General features: G+C 34.9%; 1 protein-coding gene and 1 long non-coding RNA gene across 2 annotated transcripts; one reads left to right on the forward strand and one right to left on the reverse strand.

The window, feature by feature from the left end:
- The first annotated feature begins 11580 nt into the window (after positions 1-11580).
- On the forward strand, positions 11581-12395 carry LOC133863356 (probable LRR receptor-like serine/threonine-protein kinase At3g47570). Its single transcript, XM_062299297.1, has 2 exons — positions 11581-12171; positions 12330-12395. The coding sequence occupies exons 1-2, from the start codon at positions 11581-11583 to the stop codon at positions 12393-12395; spliced, it is 657 nt and encodes a 218-aa protein (XP_062155281.1).
- A 2135-nt stretch (positions 12396-14530) lies between these two features.
- LOC133863017 (uncharacterized) lies at positions 14531-15393 on the reverse strand. Its single transcript, XR_009899346.1, has 2 exons — positions 15324-15393; positions 14531-14765 (listed from the first exon to the last, which is right to left on the reverse strand). It is a non-coding gene; the product is annotated as an uncharacterized LOC133863017 (long non-coding RNA).
- Between the last annotated feature and the right edge of the window lie 5781 nt (positions 15394-21174).

Here is a 21174-nt window from a genome sequence, read left to right on the forward strand (position 1 = left end):
AGAGAGTTCATTGATGGAGTGGGGGATTGATAGTGTGTTTGAAGGACAGGAGTTCTACTATTTTGGGAGGAGAATTTCTTCACATGAGGACTGGGGCGGAGGGAGGGGGGCTCGAGAGGGGTCAAATGCTCCCCCTCACCTCCCAAAAATTTCTCCCGCTCTTGGATTTTTTTTATCTTTTTTTCGAAAGTCCTAGTTGCCCACTCTCAAAAATTCATCAAGGGGCAAATATTTTTCAAGAGAATAGAGCTTCATGAGTCACACCGTGTTTTGCCATTTTTTCACTGGTTTCTTAACCTAAAACTAGTCACTAGCTGCTACCACAGGTTGAAGAAGCTAAGATGAGGTTGAAGACGACATTTTTTTTTCTTTTGATAAAAACGCACCGTTTTGTTTAAAACAAAACATTCGTTTGGAGGACTGAGGACACGTCTATGACTAAAGTAATGAGACTTGTCTTATTTGAAAGAAGGACACGTGTTATCTCAAAAAAAAAAAAAAAAAAAAAAAAAAAAGAAAAAAGAAAGAAGAAGAAAGAAGGACACGTCTGAAAGAAGGTCTCCAGCTTTTCATACTTTTGGTCTAATTAAAGTAAATGAGACACATCAGCCTTGTTTGGTAAGGGAGTGAAATTTCTCCCTCCCTCTCTTCACTTTTCTCAAAAACAAATAATTTCAAAATATCCTAACTTTATATCACATCAATAATTTTTTATTACTATTTAAATAAAAAAAAATTCATTACAATACAAAACTTTTTCGTTTTTCCATACAATTCTTCACTTCTTACTACTACTCCCAACTCACATTTTCTTACCAAACAAGGCTGTCTATAATTTAACAATTTAACCCCCCCCCCCCCTTTTTTTTTTTTTAAAAAAAAAAAAAAAAAAGCCTTAGGCCTTTAGCTTAGCCGACTTCTTATTAGAATAAGTTAGATGAGAGTCATGATACCTATCTATGTCCGACAAGTAATTTTTTTTTCAAAAATAAAATAAAATTAAGACTTAGCTTAATTAGTTGACTTTTCTTAAGTAGTATATATTACATTTAAAATACTTTTAACATTACTTGTAACCTTGAGTGCCATATTTGCGATTCTTCATTGTCATTTCTAAAAGTTGCCGTTCAAGTTTCAATAATTCTACAATTTGGAATTTGTGATTTCTTCAGACAGGATTACTTTTTGCTTGAAGTCTACAGCAATTCAAATCAATTGCTTCACTATTTTGTTTTAGAGCTTGAGAGGTATTAATTAAACTTTTACCTTGATTAAGCTTTTATATTTAAATTGTTTATTTTTTTTTAAATTATATATATATATATATATATATATATATATATATATATATATATATATATATATATATATATATATATATATATATATATATATATATATATATATAACTTTTTGTTACATATAAATGAACACTAGGAGTGACAAAATAAATTGTAAGTTACATTTATATATTTTAAGCGATAATTAAATTTTGTTGAATTATTTATTTATTTATTGTGTTAGTTATATTTTTTAATTTTTTTTTATTTTTAACTTTAGATTTTTTTTTATTTATCAAAACGAAAAAAATTATCGACCCCCCTCAACTAAAATCCTGATTCCGCCACTGCATGTGGTGTGCTGTTCATATTTTAAACCTTGTTGTAAATGAAGGCTTGAAAGACTTATGTGATTGTGTTTCTAATATCAGGAACGCAGTGAAATATGTGAGGTTTTTACCGGAGAGGATGGCAAAATTTAAATATTGTATAAAAGGGGAAAATATTCAATGTACGAAGATGCATGGTGTGTCTAGATGTTCCAACTAGATGAAACTCTACATATTTAATGTTGAGCACTCTTGAGAAGTATCAAAAAGCTTTTGACCTATTGGGGCCGAGAGGATGAGCATAATCATTTTGTTGTTCCTCAGCTATTGATTGGGAAAATGTTAGGGCATTTGTGACTTTTTTGCAACCTTTTTATGATGTCACATTAATGTTCTCTGGTTCAACTTATGTCACCTCCAATTCATATTTCTTGTAACTTTGTATTATTCAATATACCTTAAATGATGGTTGTCTCAGTCTTGATCAGGTCCTGAGTTATGTGAGTTTTAATATGAAAAATAAATATGAAAAGTATTGGGGGACTATAGATATGATTAACTTAATGTTGCATGTTGCTTTTGTCCTTGAAATGAATAGTATCAATTTCATTAAATGAAATGGAGAGGATCCTATTCCATACTAGACAGGGAGCGCAATATATGACGGTCTCAAACAAAAGTATTTTTACAGTTATTGTTTATATATATTTCATCAATTAATATTCTTTAAAATTAGCGAAAAGTGAAGTAGTATAAGTGGAATAAGAAATTACAACCATATAACTATGCACGGTGTCCAACTGTTGCCATCCCCAATAGTGTATTCCTCCTTTGAAGTTCGCTATTAGTAGAAAGCAACTCTTGTTAATATGAATCTTTAAAAAAAAAAAAAACTCTTGTTAATATGTTAAAACATGAGTCGTAGTGATCCACTATGCACTCTTTCTAATATTGCAACTTGTGCACTAGTCGACTATGGGATGTACATAGATATAGAAACAATTAAATATGTGTAGATGTCTCACACTAATGAGTTCAATTCCGATCTAAAAGACTTTTTTACTCAAACTTTTTTATGATTTACCTTTTGAAACTTGTGCACTACTTGACTCTCCCGCTGAAAAATATTCATGGAAGCTAGGGAGTCTTTTTCCTGAAACAATGTTCTCGTAAAATTGACAAAAAGAAAAAGCAATCAAGAATTCCCCAATTGGGCTCTTGTTGAGAAGAAATGGGTCAGTGAATGTACGGTTCTCAACCTTGGGGTTGACGATTGATGAGCCCAGCTCAACTCCAATCATGTCGATGAGTCCCTCAAGCCCACCAAGCATGCACAGTTGCAATTTGTTGTGTATTCGCTCCATATGGAAACCATTCTCCTTTGTGTTTTGTGTACACCATATAATCGCCATCTTTCATTTTACTTGAAATGAAAAGCAAGATAAGTTTTATGGTTTCAATTTTGTTTTGTCATAGTTAATGGTGTATATGATGTTATGATATTTAAAAATTTTTAACGACGTGATAACATGCATGTATATCTTTAGATTGAACATAAGCTTCCTCCAAACTGCTTAGATGAACTTTCTCCATCACAATCAATAAAAAAACTGTCATGTATCCCTTGAACATGTGAGAAGTATATTTTTTTAAATATTTATATTCAAAAATAAAAAATTGAATAGGATCTTTATTGAATTTCATATCACATTGGCTTTGATATGGATCTTTATTGGATTTTAATCCAATAATGGTTTTAAAAAGTCACATAAGAGTGTGAAAAAATGGGTGTGGATAAGTGTAAGTGTGTGTAACATTACTCAAAAAATTTGTGGCGCAAAGAGAACGTGTTTGGCGTGGCTTGCAAAAAATTATAATATTCATTTCTTTTTTTGATTCTTTGAATATAAAGAGAGTTCCTGATTAATATTTGATAAAAAGCTTGTTAAATAGTAGCTTTTATGAATTTTATTAATAATTTAGAGAAAAATCAAATATAAAGAGTTGATTATGAGTTCTCTTTTCCTGCATTTTTCTTTGGAAAAAAAAAAAAAAAAAAAAAAAAAAAAAAAAAAAAAAAAAAACTACAAACAAAACTAAAAAATGCTTCTTCGGCCGGTTGCCAATGAGACATTTAGAGATCATTATCCTTAAAATTTTATAGACTCGTATGTAAAAAGTTTATTTGGTTCTGAGAGAGAGAGAGAGAGAGAGAGAATTTTGTGAAATGTATTTCCGTTTAAACAAATAAATTACTCTTTTGCTATAGTAGAATAAAACAAACACATTTATAAGATTTACTTCAGAAAAGTTGATTCTCTTAAGCATCATGTTTTCAGAAAAGTAGATTTCCTCCTCAAAGAGTACTTGGTAGATAAGTTCATGAAATGATGCGTACGTTGTGATGAAATTGCAAGATTAATTGCACTTAACCTGCAAGACGTGTGTACGTGTATAAAGCAAAGGAACCTGGCATATACCCACGACAATTTTGGGCCCCTTGTGTTACGTACCAGGTGCGACAAAGGAGGAGAATAAAAGAGTTCACAAGATCAAGTCATGTTTCTTTGTTATTTCACAACCAAAAAAAAAAATGAATTATTGACATTTTTTTCTAAACGGTTTTTAAAACTGTATAGAATTAAATTGTTAGAGTCGGATTTTTTAGAACCGTCTATAAAAAAATTTAATATGGATGGTTTGATTAAACTGTCCATAAAATTCCAGACGGTTTTTTTCAAACCGTCCAGAAATGCAAATAAGTTTATAGACGATTTGGACTAAATTGTCCAAAAATTTACATTTTCAAACGGTTTGTACCAATTAAACCTTTAAGAATTTTATTGACGGTTTGGTACAAACCATCTAAAATTTTATGGACGATTTGGTTCAAACAATCTGAAAATTTACATTTCTAGACGGTTTGGAACAAAATGTCTATAAATGTTACAGACGGTTTGGTTCCAAACCGTCTATAACTTTTTTTTTTTTTTTTGACTGAAACATCAAGAGAGAGGGAGATCATATAGAGAGAGAGAGAGAGAGAGAGAGGGAGATTCGTCAACGGGATCTGGACAGAACGACGAGATCGGGACGACAATGGGATATGGACGGGACAACGGGAATGAGACGATAGGAGAGAGTGTCGGAGATGGAGTGCCAGATCTGTCAAACCCACCCCGGTGTGCGTGGGTTTCCGGCCGGATTTGGCAAGGTCGTCAGGGTTTTCGGCCGGATCCAACCGAAACCCATGCTCAACCTCTCTCTCTCTGGCCGGATACAGAGAGAGATCCGGTATTTCGGCCGGTTCTCTCTTCCTCTCTCTTTCTCTATCGCCGGCCAGTGTACATGTGTTGGCGTGGGTTGACAGATTTCCAGCTTGATCTCTCTTCCTCTCTCTTTCTCTGTCGCCGTCGGATGTATATTGTTGTAGATCTGCTCTGTTTGATTTTTGTTCTTAGTAGTCTTTGTTTATTGCATGTGCCAGTGTAGATCTGCTTTGTTGTGTTTTACTGGATCTGCTTCAATCTGTGTCAATACCTTTTATGCACAACTCCTAGTAGATTCATATATGGCCGGTTTGATTGTTATTTTCCTTTTATCTCTTTGACTTCTTTTAATTTGGTTTCAGGATGATCTTTTAGCAGATTATTCGCGCATATCAATCTGCTCTGGAAGAAGAACATTATTCAAAGAGTAGACAGTGATTGGAGGCTTGTGCTTGTGATTGATTCACCTGAACGTGGTCAGAGTTATGCGAACATGAAACAAAGCAAATCAAAAAGTGCAAATCTATAATTAAATTTTATAGAATTAACTATTAATTTTGGACTAAAATGAAAATAATATCATTATATTATTAATGAAAATAATATAAAAAATAAATAAATTATTAATTCTGGACGGTTTGGACAAAACCGTCTAGAATTCCGAACGGTTTGGCCTAAACCGTTTAGAATCCGAATTTCCGACGAAAAATTTTGAACGGTTTTAAACCGTCTGGACTTTGTTCCAGATGGTTTTTTTATCATTTTTAGACGGTTTCAAATCGTCTAGAAATCTAGAATTTTTTTGTAGTGTTTAGCTCTTATTGTTGGGCTTCCATGTGCGTTGTGGTGCACGATGGGGGTTGAGCAAGTGGATCGGATTTTGGGTTGCAACTTGCAGCTTCTCTTTCAATGTGGCATAATTCAGGTGTTGCTTTGGTCCATACTTGGCTGGTGCCTGGACTTCTACGTAACCCTGATGGTAGGATTTTTTGGGAAAACTTGATATTATTGGTGGTGGGCTAACAATCGTTTGGTTGAGTGAATGCGTTTGTGTGATTATGGCCAAGCAAAGTGGTGAAGGTGGTGAAGATGTCGGATTGACTGGGTGGTAACTAGGATCAATGGAAGATTCTGATAGAGAAGGGTATGGTAACTTGATTGGTTGTAGTGATGGTGAGGTTTCGATGGGTGGGTTATGAGGTTTGATGGCGTAATGGTCACTGTGTGATAGCATGTGCTTGAGACATTTGTTCAGTGCAACACATATTTCTTCCATTCGCTTCATCATACTCTCGTGTCCCAAATGCATTTTGGTCAGCATTTGTTGTGGAACGGATTTTATGGATCTCAGTTACTTCTCTAATCGTAGAAGTAACGTCGTGTTTGGCTCTAATATCAATTGTTACGTGCCTAATTAATCAAACACGTAATAGATAAATAAGGATAGTTCGATAAACCTTAATACCTCCTAAATCAACTCAAAATCTGAATATTAATAATCTTTGCTTACTTTATTCATCAACCAAATAGACTTATATAGAGTTACAAAGAAAGACGATAAACATAAACTACTCTCATAGAGATGCATCTTAGGACTATCGTATCACTAACAACTATTAATAAATATAATAATAAAGATAATATCCAACTATTTAGGATAACATACTATCCATTTATTTACTACTTAAAGATAGGCTAATATATAAATAATAACTAAATAACAAAGATATATAATAACTAAATAACAAGAGTTAAAGACCTTATTGGTACCTGAGTTTTGAAAACTTTATTTTTTGGCACTTGAGTTTTCATTTGTATCACAGATGATACTTGAGTTTTGGGAAAAAACCAACTTGATACCTCTGTTAAGTTTTCCTTTCAAATTTTAATGTCCTGCCACATGTCAACCTTTGAGGGTTGACATGTGGCATAATATAAAAAAAATATAAAAATAAAATAAAATAAAAATCTTTAAAAATTAATTAAAAATTTTAAAAAAATATTAAAAACAAAAAAAAAAGTTAAAAAATAAGAAGAGTCGCGGAGCCATCCCCTTGACCGGTCTGGGGTGGCCAAAGAAAAAACAAAAATTGAAGAAGGAGGTTTTTGGCCCTTGGGGGTGGTTCCGCCACCCCCAAGCCGGCTGGTCTAGGGGTGGCCGAACCACCCTCGTGGCTAAAAAAAAAAATTGAAGAAGGGGTTTTGGCCATTGGGAGTGGCCGAACCACCAAATGACTAAAGGAAAAAAAATAAAATAAAATAAAATAAAATTGAAGAAGGGGATTTTGACCCTTAGAGGTGGTCAAACCGACCGATCTGGGGGTGGCCGAACCACCCCCGTGGCCCTTGGGGGTGGTTCATACACCCCAAAGGGCCAAAACTCCTTTCTTCAATTTTTTTTTTTTTGGCCATGAGTGATGATGAGTGCTAAATATTGTGTATTTGGACCCCTTGATTTGCACTAGTTAGACCTTTAGCCTTGTTATTTTCTAATGTTTTGGTTAGTTTTTGTGTTTTCTGTTTCTGTAGGACAATAAGAGAGGAATGACAAATTTCATAAGGAAATGACTGGAAATTCGGAGGTCCTGAAAAGTCGATCGATCGAACTTAAAATTCGATCAATCGAAACTTTGCCCGAAGTCGATCGATCGAAATAAAAGTCAATCGATCGAAATTTTCCAGAAACTGCTTTTGCAGAGCGCGCCAAAACACCCAATCAGAAGCCCAAAAGCAGTCCTCCCTCTGATTTTCGCAGCAGAACACGCTGGTTTCGTGTTCTTGGTTGTCTCTAGCAGCAGAAGAACCCTAGAGGAGGGTAGATGAGTCATTGTACATGGATTTCTAGCCCTAGCTTTCTTCTATAAAAGCCATAGCCATGCCTCCTTGTAAATGGAGTAGAATAGAGAAGAGAATGGAGTAGAATAGAGCAGAAAATCAGTAGATAGGTTTAATTTCGTGCATCTTGTAGTGTATTTCAGTAGTTTTATTTTCAGATACTTTCTCTTTGCAAAGCTTTTCTTTCATTTCCATGGTTGTTCATCATTTTCTTGTGGTGTTCTTAGTCATGGAAGGCTAGTAACCTCAACTAGGGTCGAGGATGAAACATTTCCATTGATGACACTCACAATCTTGCTGTACCACTTGCACATTTAATGATATATCATATTAGTTGTTCAAGTTCTATTCATTTAAAGCTTTATCTTTTGCAATGAATGTGGTTAGTGGTGGAAAGAGGACATTTTATGTGTTTCAACCGATGAATACATTGTTTTATCGGTTTGAATGATGATATCCATTGTCATTGAATGATACATTGGATGTTTTGATTTCAATTGGTACTCTTTGTGATTTGTCTATGTGTTGGATTCATTTAATGGTTCTCGGGTTTATGGTTAAGAAACTTGAATGACACCCTAAGCTTAATGTTCTTTGGTTGTTCAAGTAGAAACCAAGAGTGTGAGTTGTAGGATTTGGTTTGGTGGATTCCTTAGCCTTAGTTCCTTTTAATTTGCATATTTCATTCCATTTCTTTTATTTAGTCTTTTGTTCTTGAATCAATTCTCAAACCTTTGGAACTAGGTTAAAATGAGGTTGATTAAGCAAGACACCAATATTTGACCATTTCCCTGTGGATTCGACCTCGCACTTGCACACACTATATTGCAAACGATTCGTGCGCTTGCGAGTACTATTTAAAACACACATCAAGTGACCAAACCAACCCATGTGGGTGCATGGTTTAGCTACTCCGTACCGGTCAAACCACCCCTCTTATTTTTATTTTTTATTTTTTATATTTTTTTTAATATTTTTTTTTTAGTTTTATTATTTATTATTTTTTAATTAATTTTTAAAGATTTTTATTTTATATATTTTTTTATATTGTTCCACGTGTCAACCCTACATGGTAGGACGTTAAATTTGGACGGAAAACTTAACAGAGATACCAAATTGGTTTTTCTCCAAAACCCATGTATCTTCTGTGATACAAATGAAAACCCAAGTATCAAAAAATAAAGTTTTCAAAACTCATGTACCAATAAGGTCTTTAATTCAAATAACAAAGACCTTATCAGTGATGAAATTAATTTTGTTGTTTTGGAAATAGAAAATTGTTTCCAAAACAAGTTGCCAAACAGGCTCATGACTTCTTATGAACTTTTTTGTTCTCATCCTTTGTCGCATCTGGTACTTAACACCTTGGTGACCAATGAGTGTGAAAAATCCACCAGAAGTAAATCTGATTGATCTTTGATGCCAGTGGCAGAGTTTTCGAAAGTACCTATTTCTTTCTCTTCTTTCTGAGTGGCCAAAACTTTGGCATTGTTTCTCCCGGCAGATCGAATAACTTTAAGGAGTACCAACCTACCATTAGCTTAAGAAATTGGCATTTCTCCCGGCAGCACATATTAACCCATATGATTGATTTGGGCAGTAGCACTTAGGTTGATTCTTACTCGGGTCATAACCACAAACCCCCTTAGACCCGGTGCAGGCACTACAATCCTCCTTCCACTTCGATCACATCGAATCCTCCTTTGATGGTTTCTTCAATTGTTGACCAATTAACAGTTCCTTCATGATAATGATGAGTTCCAAAAAGTGGAGGAACAACCACGCTTTTTACACAAAACCCAGGGCCATGGACTCCATCTACTATATATGTACCCACCTTTATTAGCAAGGGAAATGCTGGGGTACCCACCAGCATCCCACCAAATTCATTTTATTAAAGGACTAACACATGTGACTTTGTTTTTTAATTTAATAAATTCATTTTCAGAGAACAGTGGTGGGATATTGGTTGGAGGGCAACCAGAGAGTAACGTAATGTTACCGTAGCTGCCAGGGCCAAATCGAAAAGCTCAAAATCGAGGGTGGCCGGCCGTAATCAAAGGACTAATGAACACCATCATATCATCCTAGTGGAATAGAGTAGGATGGGGCAATACTAACGTAACAATCTCAACCAAAATTTTTGATCAATTTTTGTTAAAAAAAAAAAAAACAAATGTTGGTTGGAATTGCTATATTAAAATTGTAAGATAATTATGAAGTAAAAATGTAATTTCTAGCTATCATTATATCGACTATTGACAATTTGACATGTTGTGGTTGATCTTAAGTCTGATCACGTGTAGAAAAAGTTGGACAGTGACAAAACCACGGGGCCAGTGGTGCTGGGGCAGGACATGGAAGCGACGGGGATAGGCCAGGTTCTATTGTCCTTATATATAGAAGTCTTGCCCTTTCAATGGGACGCAAGAAAGTCTAGCCTTGTGACTTGTGAGCAGTGGTGGAAGTCTTGAATCAAATTATGAAGGCAACTCAGGTGCAATGAGTCCTAATTTTTAATTTTTATGGGCAGGTACAATGATTCTAGCCTTTTAAGTCATGAGCACAATGCATCAAGTAAGGTTCAACAAAGCCCATCATTTCAACTTATCTATGAACTTTTAGAGGAAGACTAGCTAACTAAAGACCAAAGTCAATTAGAGTTTTTTTTTTTTTTTTTTTGGGGGGGGGGGGGGGGGGGAGGTATTATTTGTAGCTGTTGTTTTTCTTATTGTTTAATTTCAATTTAAAAAAATCTTTTAATAATTTAAAGACATAAAACCAAAATCGATCTTTTTTAACATATATATATATATATGAAACCCAAAGAATCTAATAAGCAATCTATATATTTGAAATCCAAAAATAATAATAATAATAATAATAATATTAATGATAATTTGAAATTCAAGTGTACTTGATTGAAGTTGAACTAAGATTTTAAATTACAAGCGGCAAAACTAAAAGATAAATTTGAATAAAAATTAATTAAAGAATATTAAAGAATATAACTAACAAAATAAATAAATAATTCAAAAAAAAAAAAAAACAAATTATTGCTACAGAGGTACGTAGTTCTCAGTCTAAGAAATTTGGAATTATCGGTAGAAAGTGAAATGTCTTAGATTCGAAACATAAGCACTTTTGCCATTCGATCAGTAGTTTATATATATATATATACACGTTACTTATAATGTTTAATTATGGACCCGTTAGTCTTCTTCCCATGGAAGTCAGAAATCTGAAAAATCTGGGTGCATTGTATATGTCTGAAAACATGTTATCCGGCGAAATTCCAAGCACTCTTGGTAGTTGTATTAAGCTGGAGCTTCTAGACATGCATGGCAACTTCTTCCAGGGGGCCATTCCATCGAGTTTAGGTTCTTTGAGAGGAATTCAAGAATTAGATCTTTCTAGGAATAATTTGTCAGGAAAAATTCCAGACTTTTTTGTGGGTTTCAACTTGTTGGATCTTCTGAATCTATCTTACAACAATTTTGAGGGTATTGTGCCTTCAGACGGCATTTTCAAGAACTCAAGTGCAACTTCAGTTGTGGGAAACAGTCAATTGTATGGGGGAATACCTGAGATGCAGTTGTCTAAATGCAACTTCAGAGAGTCTAGGAAGAAAAAATTGAACTTAAGCATGAAATTAATTATCTCCATAGTTTGCGGGCTTCTAGGAGTAATTTTTGTGCTGTCTTTTTTATTTGTCTTTTGGTTAAGAAGGAAAAGAAAAGAACCCACTTCAAGTTCTTCAGGAAATTTGCTTTTAAATTTGTCGTACCAAAGTCTCCTAAAAGCCACCGATGGGTTCTCCTCCACAAATTTGCTTGGTGTAAGTGTTTTGGATCCGTGTATAAAGGAATGATTGACGAGGGTCAAATGACAATTGCTGTCAAGGTGCTCAACCTTTTGCGCCGTGGAGCTTCCAAGAGCTTTCTAGCTGAGTGTGAGGTCCTGAGAAACATCAGGCATCGGAATCTTGTAAAGATACTCACAGTTTGTTCAGGTGTTGATTATCAGGGTAATGATTTCAAGGCTCTAGTTTATGAATTCATGGTCAATGGTAGCCTTGTGGATTGGTTGCATCCAACTAGTACAGAGGATGAGACGCACCTGGAGCAGAGGCATCTGAATCTTTATCAGAGATTGAATATCGCCATTGATGTTGCGAGTGCATTAGAATATCTCCACTATCATTGTCAAACACCAATCCTGCATTGCGACCTCAAGCCGAGCAATGTTCTTCTAGACGATGAAATGATTGGACATGTCAGAGACTTTGGGTTAGCGAGATTTGCTCCCGAAGCTGACCATAACTCTTCAGCCAATCAGTCGAGTTCTATTGGCGTAAGAGGAACTATTGGTTATACTCCTCTAGGTGATCAAGACACTCTTTATCATTCCTCATGTATAATCATTTTTCTTTTAATAACATTTCTAAGTTTCAAGAGGGTAAGAAAGTTTTATTATTCATTTATTCATAAAAATTTAGTATTGTACAATTTTATTTTCTGATTTCATCACATAGAGAATATCATATCAGAATTCCTTTGTTAGCATATACACATACGTTAATTATATAGTCATTTATATACATGTTGAATTTGCAGAGTATGGTATGGGAAATGAGGTGTCCTCCTATGGAGATATATATAGCTATGGGATCTTTCTATTAGAAATGTTTACTGGAAAAAGACCCACTGTCACGCCCCCGTTTTGGAAAATAAGGGAAACGTGAGTTTGAGTACTAAAATCATAAAATAGAAGCGTGCAATTACAACAAATAAATTTAAAACTCAAATTTTAATTAAACCTTTCTATTAATAATCTATACAAAATCATGAACTCCAAAAGGAACAAATCATACTATACAATATTAGGGTTTGGCTGGTTCATCACGAACTATCGCTCTCAGCGAGGTCTATGCCCTTACAAGAAAAAGACTTCTTCTTACGGTTGTCATCTGGAGAGGGGTGGAGGAAGAAGGGGTGAGTTCGACAACTCAGTAAGGAAAATACAACACCAAGGGAAATAAAACATGCTATAAACCTTTATGCCATAATCTTTAGTCATTTTCATAATGACAGATTTATTCTACTCACTGTTAAGAATTAATTTCACATATAATGAATTGCATAAAGTAAATTGAATTACAACCTAAACTAATAGTATATTGATTTTAATTTATTTTAGATGATTTAAGTGTTTTTGAATATATTAAGATTACGATGATGTTTAGAAGTATGAATATGTGATTTTAGATTGAGTATACGTTAGAGATTCAAGTTATGAAAAATTGTCTGAGAAGTGATATGCTAGGCTGTTTATGTTTTATAAGAAAACACATATTAAAGCATGATTCATAAAGTGAAATGTATTGTTTTAGGACAGGTGGCATGGCATATGAACAATTAAATAGAATTTGTAGAATGTAAATAATGATATAAGAATGACAGTTATAAATGAGAATGACAGTTTATTATGATTCAGTATATTCTTTTTATCAGTTTTCTCTTTAATCATTTCTCTGTGGTTTAACCTCTTATAGACTCTACACCGCCAATTCCCGTGAGCGGCGCACGTTGGCTTTGTCCAAAGGACCTATAGACTCAGCCTGTCGTCACAGAGAAGAGTCGCCGGGTTGGGGATCTTCCCTAGGTGAAGGCCAACCTCGAATGGTAGCACACACCGACTTAGGGTATGCTTGCCATGCTACCCTATGGGTACCAATTCTAACTGTAGTAGTGCCTCAAGGTTAAACAATTACTGCACATGAACATTTTCTGTAATACTGTAGGCTCTGCTTTATCTGTAAACTTTATTTCAAAACTGTAAGAGCCGCTTTTATAACTGTAGTCATGTGCAGAATTTAACTTTATATTCTCTTTTCCTTCAAAACTGTATTCTTAAATAGAGTCATATACTTTGGAATTCTCTGTAATCATATCTTGAAATGCTCTTTATCATTTCTCTGAGTATGCATAATTCATAATTTTTGAAATGCTCATATTCAAGACTGTAAACATGCTTAATCCATACTTTGGAGTTCTTTTAATCATAACTTTAATTATGCATAAATCAAAATGCTTTTAGTCATATCTATAATTATGCATAAATCATATCTTTTAAAGAATCTCTTTTACTTATAACTGTAATTTATGCACAAAATTCTTAAATAATAACATATGAGAAATAAAAGCTTGGCATTAAAAATCACATCAATAAATGCTTTATAAAATTCCCCAACACTTTCTCTCAAGATTTGTAAATAAAATCTTGTTGGGGGTTTTTCGGTGTTGTATCCCCTTACCAGGACTTTCCATTAGCGTCAGGATCGACCTTTTACCTAGATAAAGCACAAGGATGGATTTAGCGAAGCGTTCTGAAATTCAGTTCTAAAACTTAAACTAATTTATCCTATATATATATATATATATATACAAAATCTCTATCCAAAATTAAAACATATGAGATTTAATATTAAATACAAAGTCTACCAATTCAACTTAATCCCAAACCCAAGACAAATCCTCCCAAAATACTCACAATTCAAAATAGTAACCATAACTCAATACTCTCAAAACACAGAGCAAGATCCTAAACTTAGTAAATCCACAATCATCCCAAAATCTAGTCTTCAAATACCACTAAACTTCCAATAGTTGAACACAACCCGAACACTTACTAAATCACCCAAATCAAAACATCACCATACTCATAATTGGTCAGAACACTATATCCACATACTAATTAAACCAACTTAAACCAGCAATCTCTTTAAAAACCATTAATCCTCAATTTAAATATTAAATCAACCAACAGCAAAACTTAAAAATTTATTTGGTCAGAACAACCCAAATACCAATACCTATCTCTCAAATATAACATAACTGAAATAAAAACACCAAAACCCATTGCCTACCAATCAAATAACCAAAACGATACATAGTCGGCCAAAGAACCCATAAACAGTTCACATCACAATCCTCCAAATAACATTCCAATACCCATCCAATTGAACAGCTCGAAACAAATCTCCAAAACACCTATCAACAAAGAATAGTATTTCAGCCAAGATCAACAAACAGGAACCACAATACTCAATACCACTAAAACAGAGACCCAAACTCAAGATTATCAATGCATAACCTTCACTGAATCGGTCCAAACAGGTAACTAAACCAAACCTACAAATCAGTCCATCACAGTCTACAACAGAGACAATTTTAACTTCAAAACCACAATAAGCCCAAATACACACACAGAAAATCCTCCACATTTTAACACCCCCGCTGAGATTTCTCAGCACTCAAAACAGAGGATCTCCACTACTCAACTCCAGCAACCGGATAAGGACAGAAAACATAGCAAACCCAAAGTCAGGGCATGGCCGAACACCTCCCTTACAAAACCAAATTCATCAAACAAGATCACAGCTCCCAAATCAATAAACAGCCCACACAAAACCCTTACAATCAGTTTAAATTCATCAATTCTGGAACTATGTATAGCCGAAGCATAATCAATTGAGAACCCCCCCTAATTAATCGAACCCTAATTCATCAATCAACAAAATAATCCACAAAATTATAGGATTTATATACCTTGAGGACTTAATCAGAAAATCCACCGGAAAAGCCACCAGAAAACGCACAGGAAGAACCGGGTCGTCGGTCACCGGGTCGGGTTTTCGGGTCAGGGGCTTCGTGAATCGGCCGGAAAGTTGCCTTAACTTGCCGGAAATCGGCGTCTGGCCGCCGGTCATGGAGGACCGAACCTCCGGGAGGTTCGGGTCGCACGGGTTCTCCCGGATCCGTCGGGTTTGGCTCGCGGGTCGCGGGTTGCACGGTCATGGGTCGTCCGGGTTGCTGGCAGTCCACTACCGACGAAAAACCACCGGAAAGCAGCCCCCAAACGCCGGAAATCGCGTCTCAGGCCGCCGGACAGAGAGGATCGGGCATTAGGGCTCTCGGGTCCGGCGGGTTGCGGGTCGCACGGACACCACGGCTTCACGATCGGAGCTCTTCCCTCACCGGATTCCAGTCCCAGCCGCACCGCCGATCATGGAAGGTCGGAGCTCCCTGGGTTCGGCTCCCTCTCTCCCGATCTCTCGGTATCTCTGCCCTCTCTCTCCGATCTCTCTCTATCTCTCGAGTCTCTCTCTCGACATCTCTCTCTCTATCCCTCAAGTCTCTCCCTCAATCTCTGGCTCTCAGTCCCTCTATCTCTCTAACTCTCTCTGTTCTCTCTCTCTTAGTATCTCATCTCTCTCGATTTCACTCTCTTCAGTCTCTCTGTATCTCGTCGGAAGAGAGGATAAGAAGAAGAAAGAATATAAGGAAGAAAGAAAAGAAAGAAACAACTTGCACGACAAGTTGTTCGAATTTTTATTTTTATTTTTTCTTTTTTTCTTTTTTTTTTTCTACTTATTGAGTAAGTTACTTACCAAATAAGTTATACTTTATTTTATATAAAAAAAAAATATTATTAGGCCAATTAATAAGTTTTAAAAAAATATCTGGGGTATTACACCCACAGATGACATGTTCCAATAGGGCACTCTAAATCTACATTCCTTTGTTCAACAAGCTTTGCCTGAATGAGTTGTCGAGATTGCGGATCCAAATCTTTTTCGGGAAAGAGAAGAAGAGACAGCCATGAACAGAACTCATAATAACAACAGCAACACTAGAAGAAGCAAAATCCAAGAGTGTTTGATTTTGATGTTTGGGATTGGAGTTGCTTGTTCTGTTGAACAGCCAAGAGAGCGGATGAACATGAAAGATGTTGTATCTGAGCTTCATTTGGTCAAAAAGAGACTCCTTAAAACTAGAGCGCGTAGAGGTGGCCAAACTACAAGTAGACCATAATATCAACAGATGTTGTAACTGAGCTACATTTGGTCAAAAAGAGACTCCTTAAAACTAGAGCGCGTAGATCGAGGTGGCCAAACTACAAGTAGACCATAGTATCAACAGGTAATATTATTGGTAGCTTAGTAGCTTGGTGAAGCAGATTGATGAGGCGTCCAACATATAATACCATTTGATTACGATTATAAGCTCATTGTATTTTTGCATTCTCTTGCATTTTTAAGATGACACTATCTTTCACTTTTATAAGATAACCTTCTATTGCTTATTTCAATTTATATTTTCTTGTATATGTCGATTTATATTTTCTTGTACAGGTCGTATTTTATTTTCTATTTTACTTGGGCTTCAAAGTTTAGACACACATAAATACATAATTCTATTCAAGTTTTCCCATTCTTTAATTTATTTTAATAGAAAGCAAAAGACTGAAACGACTTGTGCAAATTTCTATACAAAATGGCTAACCAAAACTCACTTTATATATTTTAGCTAATGGATTTTAAAAGGCACCATACATTCGATTATTTATTCTTTCTCTATATTATTTAAATATTATTTCTTTATCTTTCCTTTTTTTTTTTTTCTTCTTGAAATGGTCATTTTTCTAACATAATTTTTTCAGTATATAGTCATTTTTTCAAACAGCCATATTTTTCAAATGCACAGAAACAAGGTAAGGATTCTATATTCTCAAATGCACTTTATAATATTTAGAGAAAATTACACTTTACTTTTTGAAGTTTCACCCAAATTGCAATTTTGCCTCTAAAGTGAAAAAAGTTGCAATCGACCCCATCAAAGTTTAAAAAATTTGCAATATAGCCATTCCATTAGCTTATTTCGTCTTCCCTAGCGAAAATTACCACGTGTGCCATACGTCCACTTTTTGGACCAAACTTGACGAAAATGCCCTCACATTTTTTGGACCAGACATGGGTTGCGTCCGAAACGGTTCCTCCCGTACACTTGCCGGAGGTGATCATCTACCATGGTGCGGAGTGAAAATCTAAGGATGTTGGCGTTGCCAACGGACGGTGATGGAAGGAGGGTCGGGAAGTTTCAGGAAAAATACCAATGTTTCTGACGTGGAGGTAGGGGTGAGCATGGGGCGGGGGTGAGGGGGGTGCAGTTTTTCCCCTTTTTTGGCCCCGCCCCACATCCCTGTGGGGGGTGAAAATTGCACCAGCAAACCGCATAAAAAATTATTTAAAGATTTTGGTTTTAACTCTTTAAATTATTTAAAGATTTTTTTAATTGAAATTAAACAAATAAGAAAAACAACAGCTACAAATAATACCTAAAAAAAAAACTCTAATCGACTTTGGTGTTTAGTTAGTCTTCCTCAAACAGTTCATAGGTAAGTTGAAATGATGGGCTTTGTCGAAACCTTACTCGATGCATTGCATTGTGCTCATGACTTTCTCTACTTGCTACAGGACAATTGTACCATTTGGGTTGGGGAAGGTGGGGGTGTTCTATTAAAAGGCTAGAATCATTGTACCTGCTGCCCAGAAAAAAAAAAATAAAAAGGACTCAATTGCACCTTAAAGTAGAGGGGCCCATCTGAGTTGCCTTCATAATTTGATTCAAGACTTCCACCAATTTCACTGCTCACAAGTCACAAGACTGACTTTCTCTGAGTCCCATTGAAAGGGCAAGACTTGTATATGTAAAGACAATACAATAGAACCTGGCCCATCCCCGCCGCTTCCATGTCCTGCTCCAGCACCATCGGCCCGTGGTTTTGTCACTGTCCAACTTTTTCTACATGTAGCGTGTCAGTTGAGTCTATATAATGATAGAAATAATAAACATTCTGGTTTTTTATTTATTTATTTATTTATTTATACAAACATAAACGAGTCCTCGCAGTAACACAACGATGTGCCGCAAAGCTAACGTATGGTACATACCCCATGATATGTACCTAATAAATCAGAGTAACATCTATTTAACTATGCAGCGAAAATCACAATATAAACTCTAGTACTCTACTATGATCTAATCATAACCAAAGAGCCATATTACATCTATCTGTTTAAGTCTTTTCTCAAATAAAACACATTAATTACACAACAGAAATGGCTTATACAATAACAAGTGACACAAGCGTAACAAACCATAAATAAAACCTATAGACACCCGAGGTCCAACAATTATGACTGTCACGGCGAGCTTCAGTCATAACATCTAGAGTACACTGCTACCAAACCATCCACTATACCGGAGTACCTGCAGTCATAACATTAAAGTCTACATGGTTGCAGGGGTTACCACATCTGCACAGATGAAATTATGAGCCCACCGCCTTAGCGGAAAAAGTTAGGACCTAAAACTAAAGAAACAAATGAAAAATGTTTTACGAAAAGATAAAGAAAAAGCAAAAGCATTACTTTTGGCAGAGTCATTAACTTTCTAAAAGTCGAAGTTGGGAAGATTAACGCCATATCCAATGGGTAAGAGAAACAAGATTAAATAAAAAAAGAAAGGGGTGGAACTCGGCAATTTTGGGCACGTCCTCCTGAAGGGATATCCAATAGGTAAGTACAGACAATAAACTTCTAAAGGGATTTAATATTCGTTTTTTTGTTGTTAAATGCGAACTCAGAGGTAATGATAAAAATAAGGATGGTTAATATATTACAGGCTATTTAAGTGAAATTATGAAATTTTGGTGCATTAACTTTCTACCAAGTTAAGATATCAAAATGTATAATATTTACTTTCATACCCATCTAACAAATATCGATTCATCTCTAACCTATATTTTAAGTCATTCTCTGTCACAAGGTGTTGGGAGAATATCTTTCTAAATTGCCTCTCTCTATTTTCTTTACTACCAGCATTATTCATTACGAACATTCAAAGGATTGACAATATTTAATCTCTTCCTACATCTACAAAAATGTTAGATGACCCCCCTCTCCCATGAAACTTATTGTATTGTCCAATTAAACGATTCAGAAGGTCTCGCACTTTTGCCTCTATTTGATCCTCCCACATGCCTATTGCATTTTCTCAACCAAAACATTAATGCCTTCATCTTGGAACGTGGGTCAAGAACAAAAACAACATACAATATTAAGTTGATCATATCCATAGTTTCTCAATACTTTTCATATTAAAACTCACAGAACTCAGGACCTGATCAAGATTAAAACAACCATCATTTAAGATATGTTGAATAATAAAAAGTTGCAAGAAATATGAATTGGATGTGACATAAGTTGAACCAGAAAACATCATTGTGGCATCATAAAAATTGGGTTGCCCAACCACTTATTCGGTCAAATGGATCTCATAAATGGTTTCTCACAATTATTTGCCCAAATTCTCTCACAATCACCTGTCCAAATTTAAAAGAATCCGAGTAAATAATTTGAAAGGATCCTAATCCTCTCTTGCCTACCTTCTGGCGCAAATCCCATGACGGGAATCATGTTGTCATAATAAATAAATATACTATTTTTTATGGATAGAAATTTTCTACAACCAATATGTAAAAGTGACATATGTTCATTGGCATGTGAAAAACACATGTTGTTTTAATAGTATGTGCTACTTATAAGTTTTTTTAATAGCATTAATAAAAAATAAAAATAAAAATATTTTTACATGCTTAAAAGACACATCACTCAAAAATGTGTGTCGTAAGAAATTTCTTACTAACCATTCACTCGAAAGAAATTTGTCTATTTTTTATTCATAAAATTAGCTGGCATGAAACCGGCCAACTTTTGAATACCCAACTACCAAGCCAAACATTCAATGCATTCAATTCATCTAATGAAAAAGATTTTACAAAAAGAAAAGAATTTCTAGAGGACAGAAGCTTGGACGGTAAGGACTTAAGAAGCAAATGAAAAAGATTTTACAAAAAGAAAAGGAAAAAAGCATTGCTTTTGGCAAAGTCATTAATTTGATCAACTTTCTAAAAGTAGGTTTTACCAAAAAAAAAAAAAAAAAAATGCATTCCTTTTGGCAAAGTCATTAATTTGACCAACTTTCTAAAAGTAGGTTTTACAAAAAAAAAAAAAAAAAAAAAAAATTTGCATTGATGATGACTGAGTCAATAGAGCAGTCAACATGAATGTTGACTTGGTTAAGCACTAGTTACAACCACCTAGGAAGTGGGGGAGCTGATGACTTGAGTTTTTCCTCTCCTACCAGGTCCCCTTCTCACCTATCATTTCTAGGTAATTTTAGACTGAGTTAATAGAGCAGTCAACATGAATGTTTCCACTAGTTTCTTCAGATATTTAACGTCCGTTTGGTTTGGTAATTTTAAAGCGTTACAGTTAAAAAAATAAAAAATAAAAAAACGGGTAAATGTTTGATAAATTAAATAATCAACTTTTAAAATCGTGTAAATTATATGTTAGGCTACATTGCCACCTATCTTCCTAGATTTTTCATAAAGGTTATACGAAATTTTTGAGTACATTTTAATCAGCAGGCTTTGGGAAAGACGTAGAAGGCCTATGTGTTATAATGGACTCTGACAGTTTCAAATAAATACCCACGTCACTTTGTAAATTCTAGTCTCACTTATATATAACTAAATTTGACCACGAGTACC

The sequence above is a fragment of the Alnus glutinosa genome, chromosome 3 (assembly GCF_958979055.1).
Source record: "Alnus glutinosa chromosome 3, dhAlnGlut1.1, whole genome shotgun sequence".
In the NCBI taxonomy this organism is placed as follows: domain Eukaryota; kingdom Viridiplantae; phylum Streptophyta; class Magnoliopsida; order Fagales; family Betulaceae; genus Alnus; species Alnus glutinosa.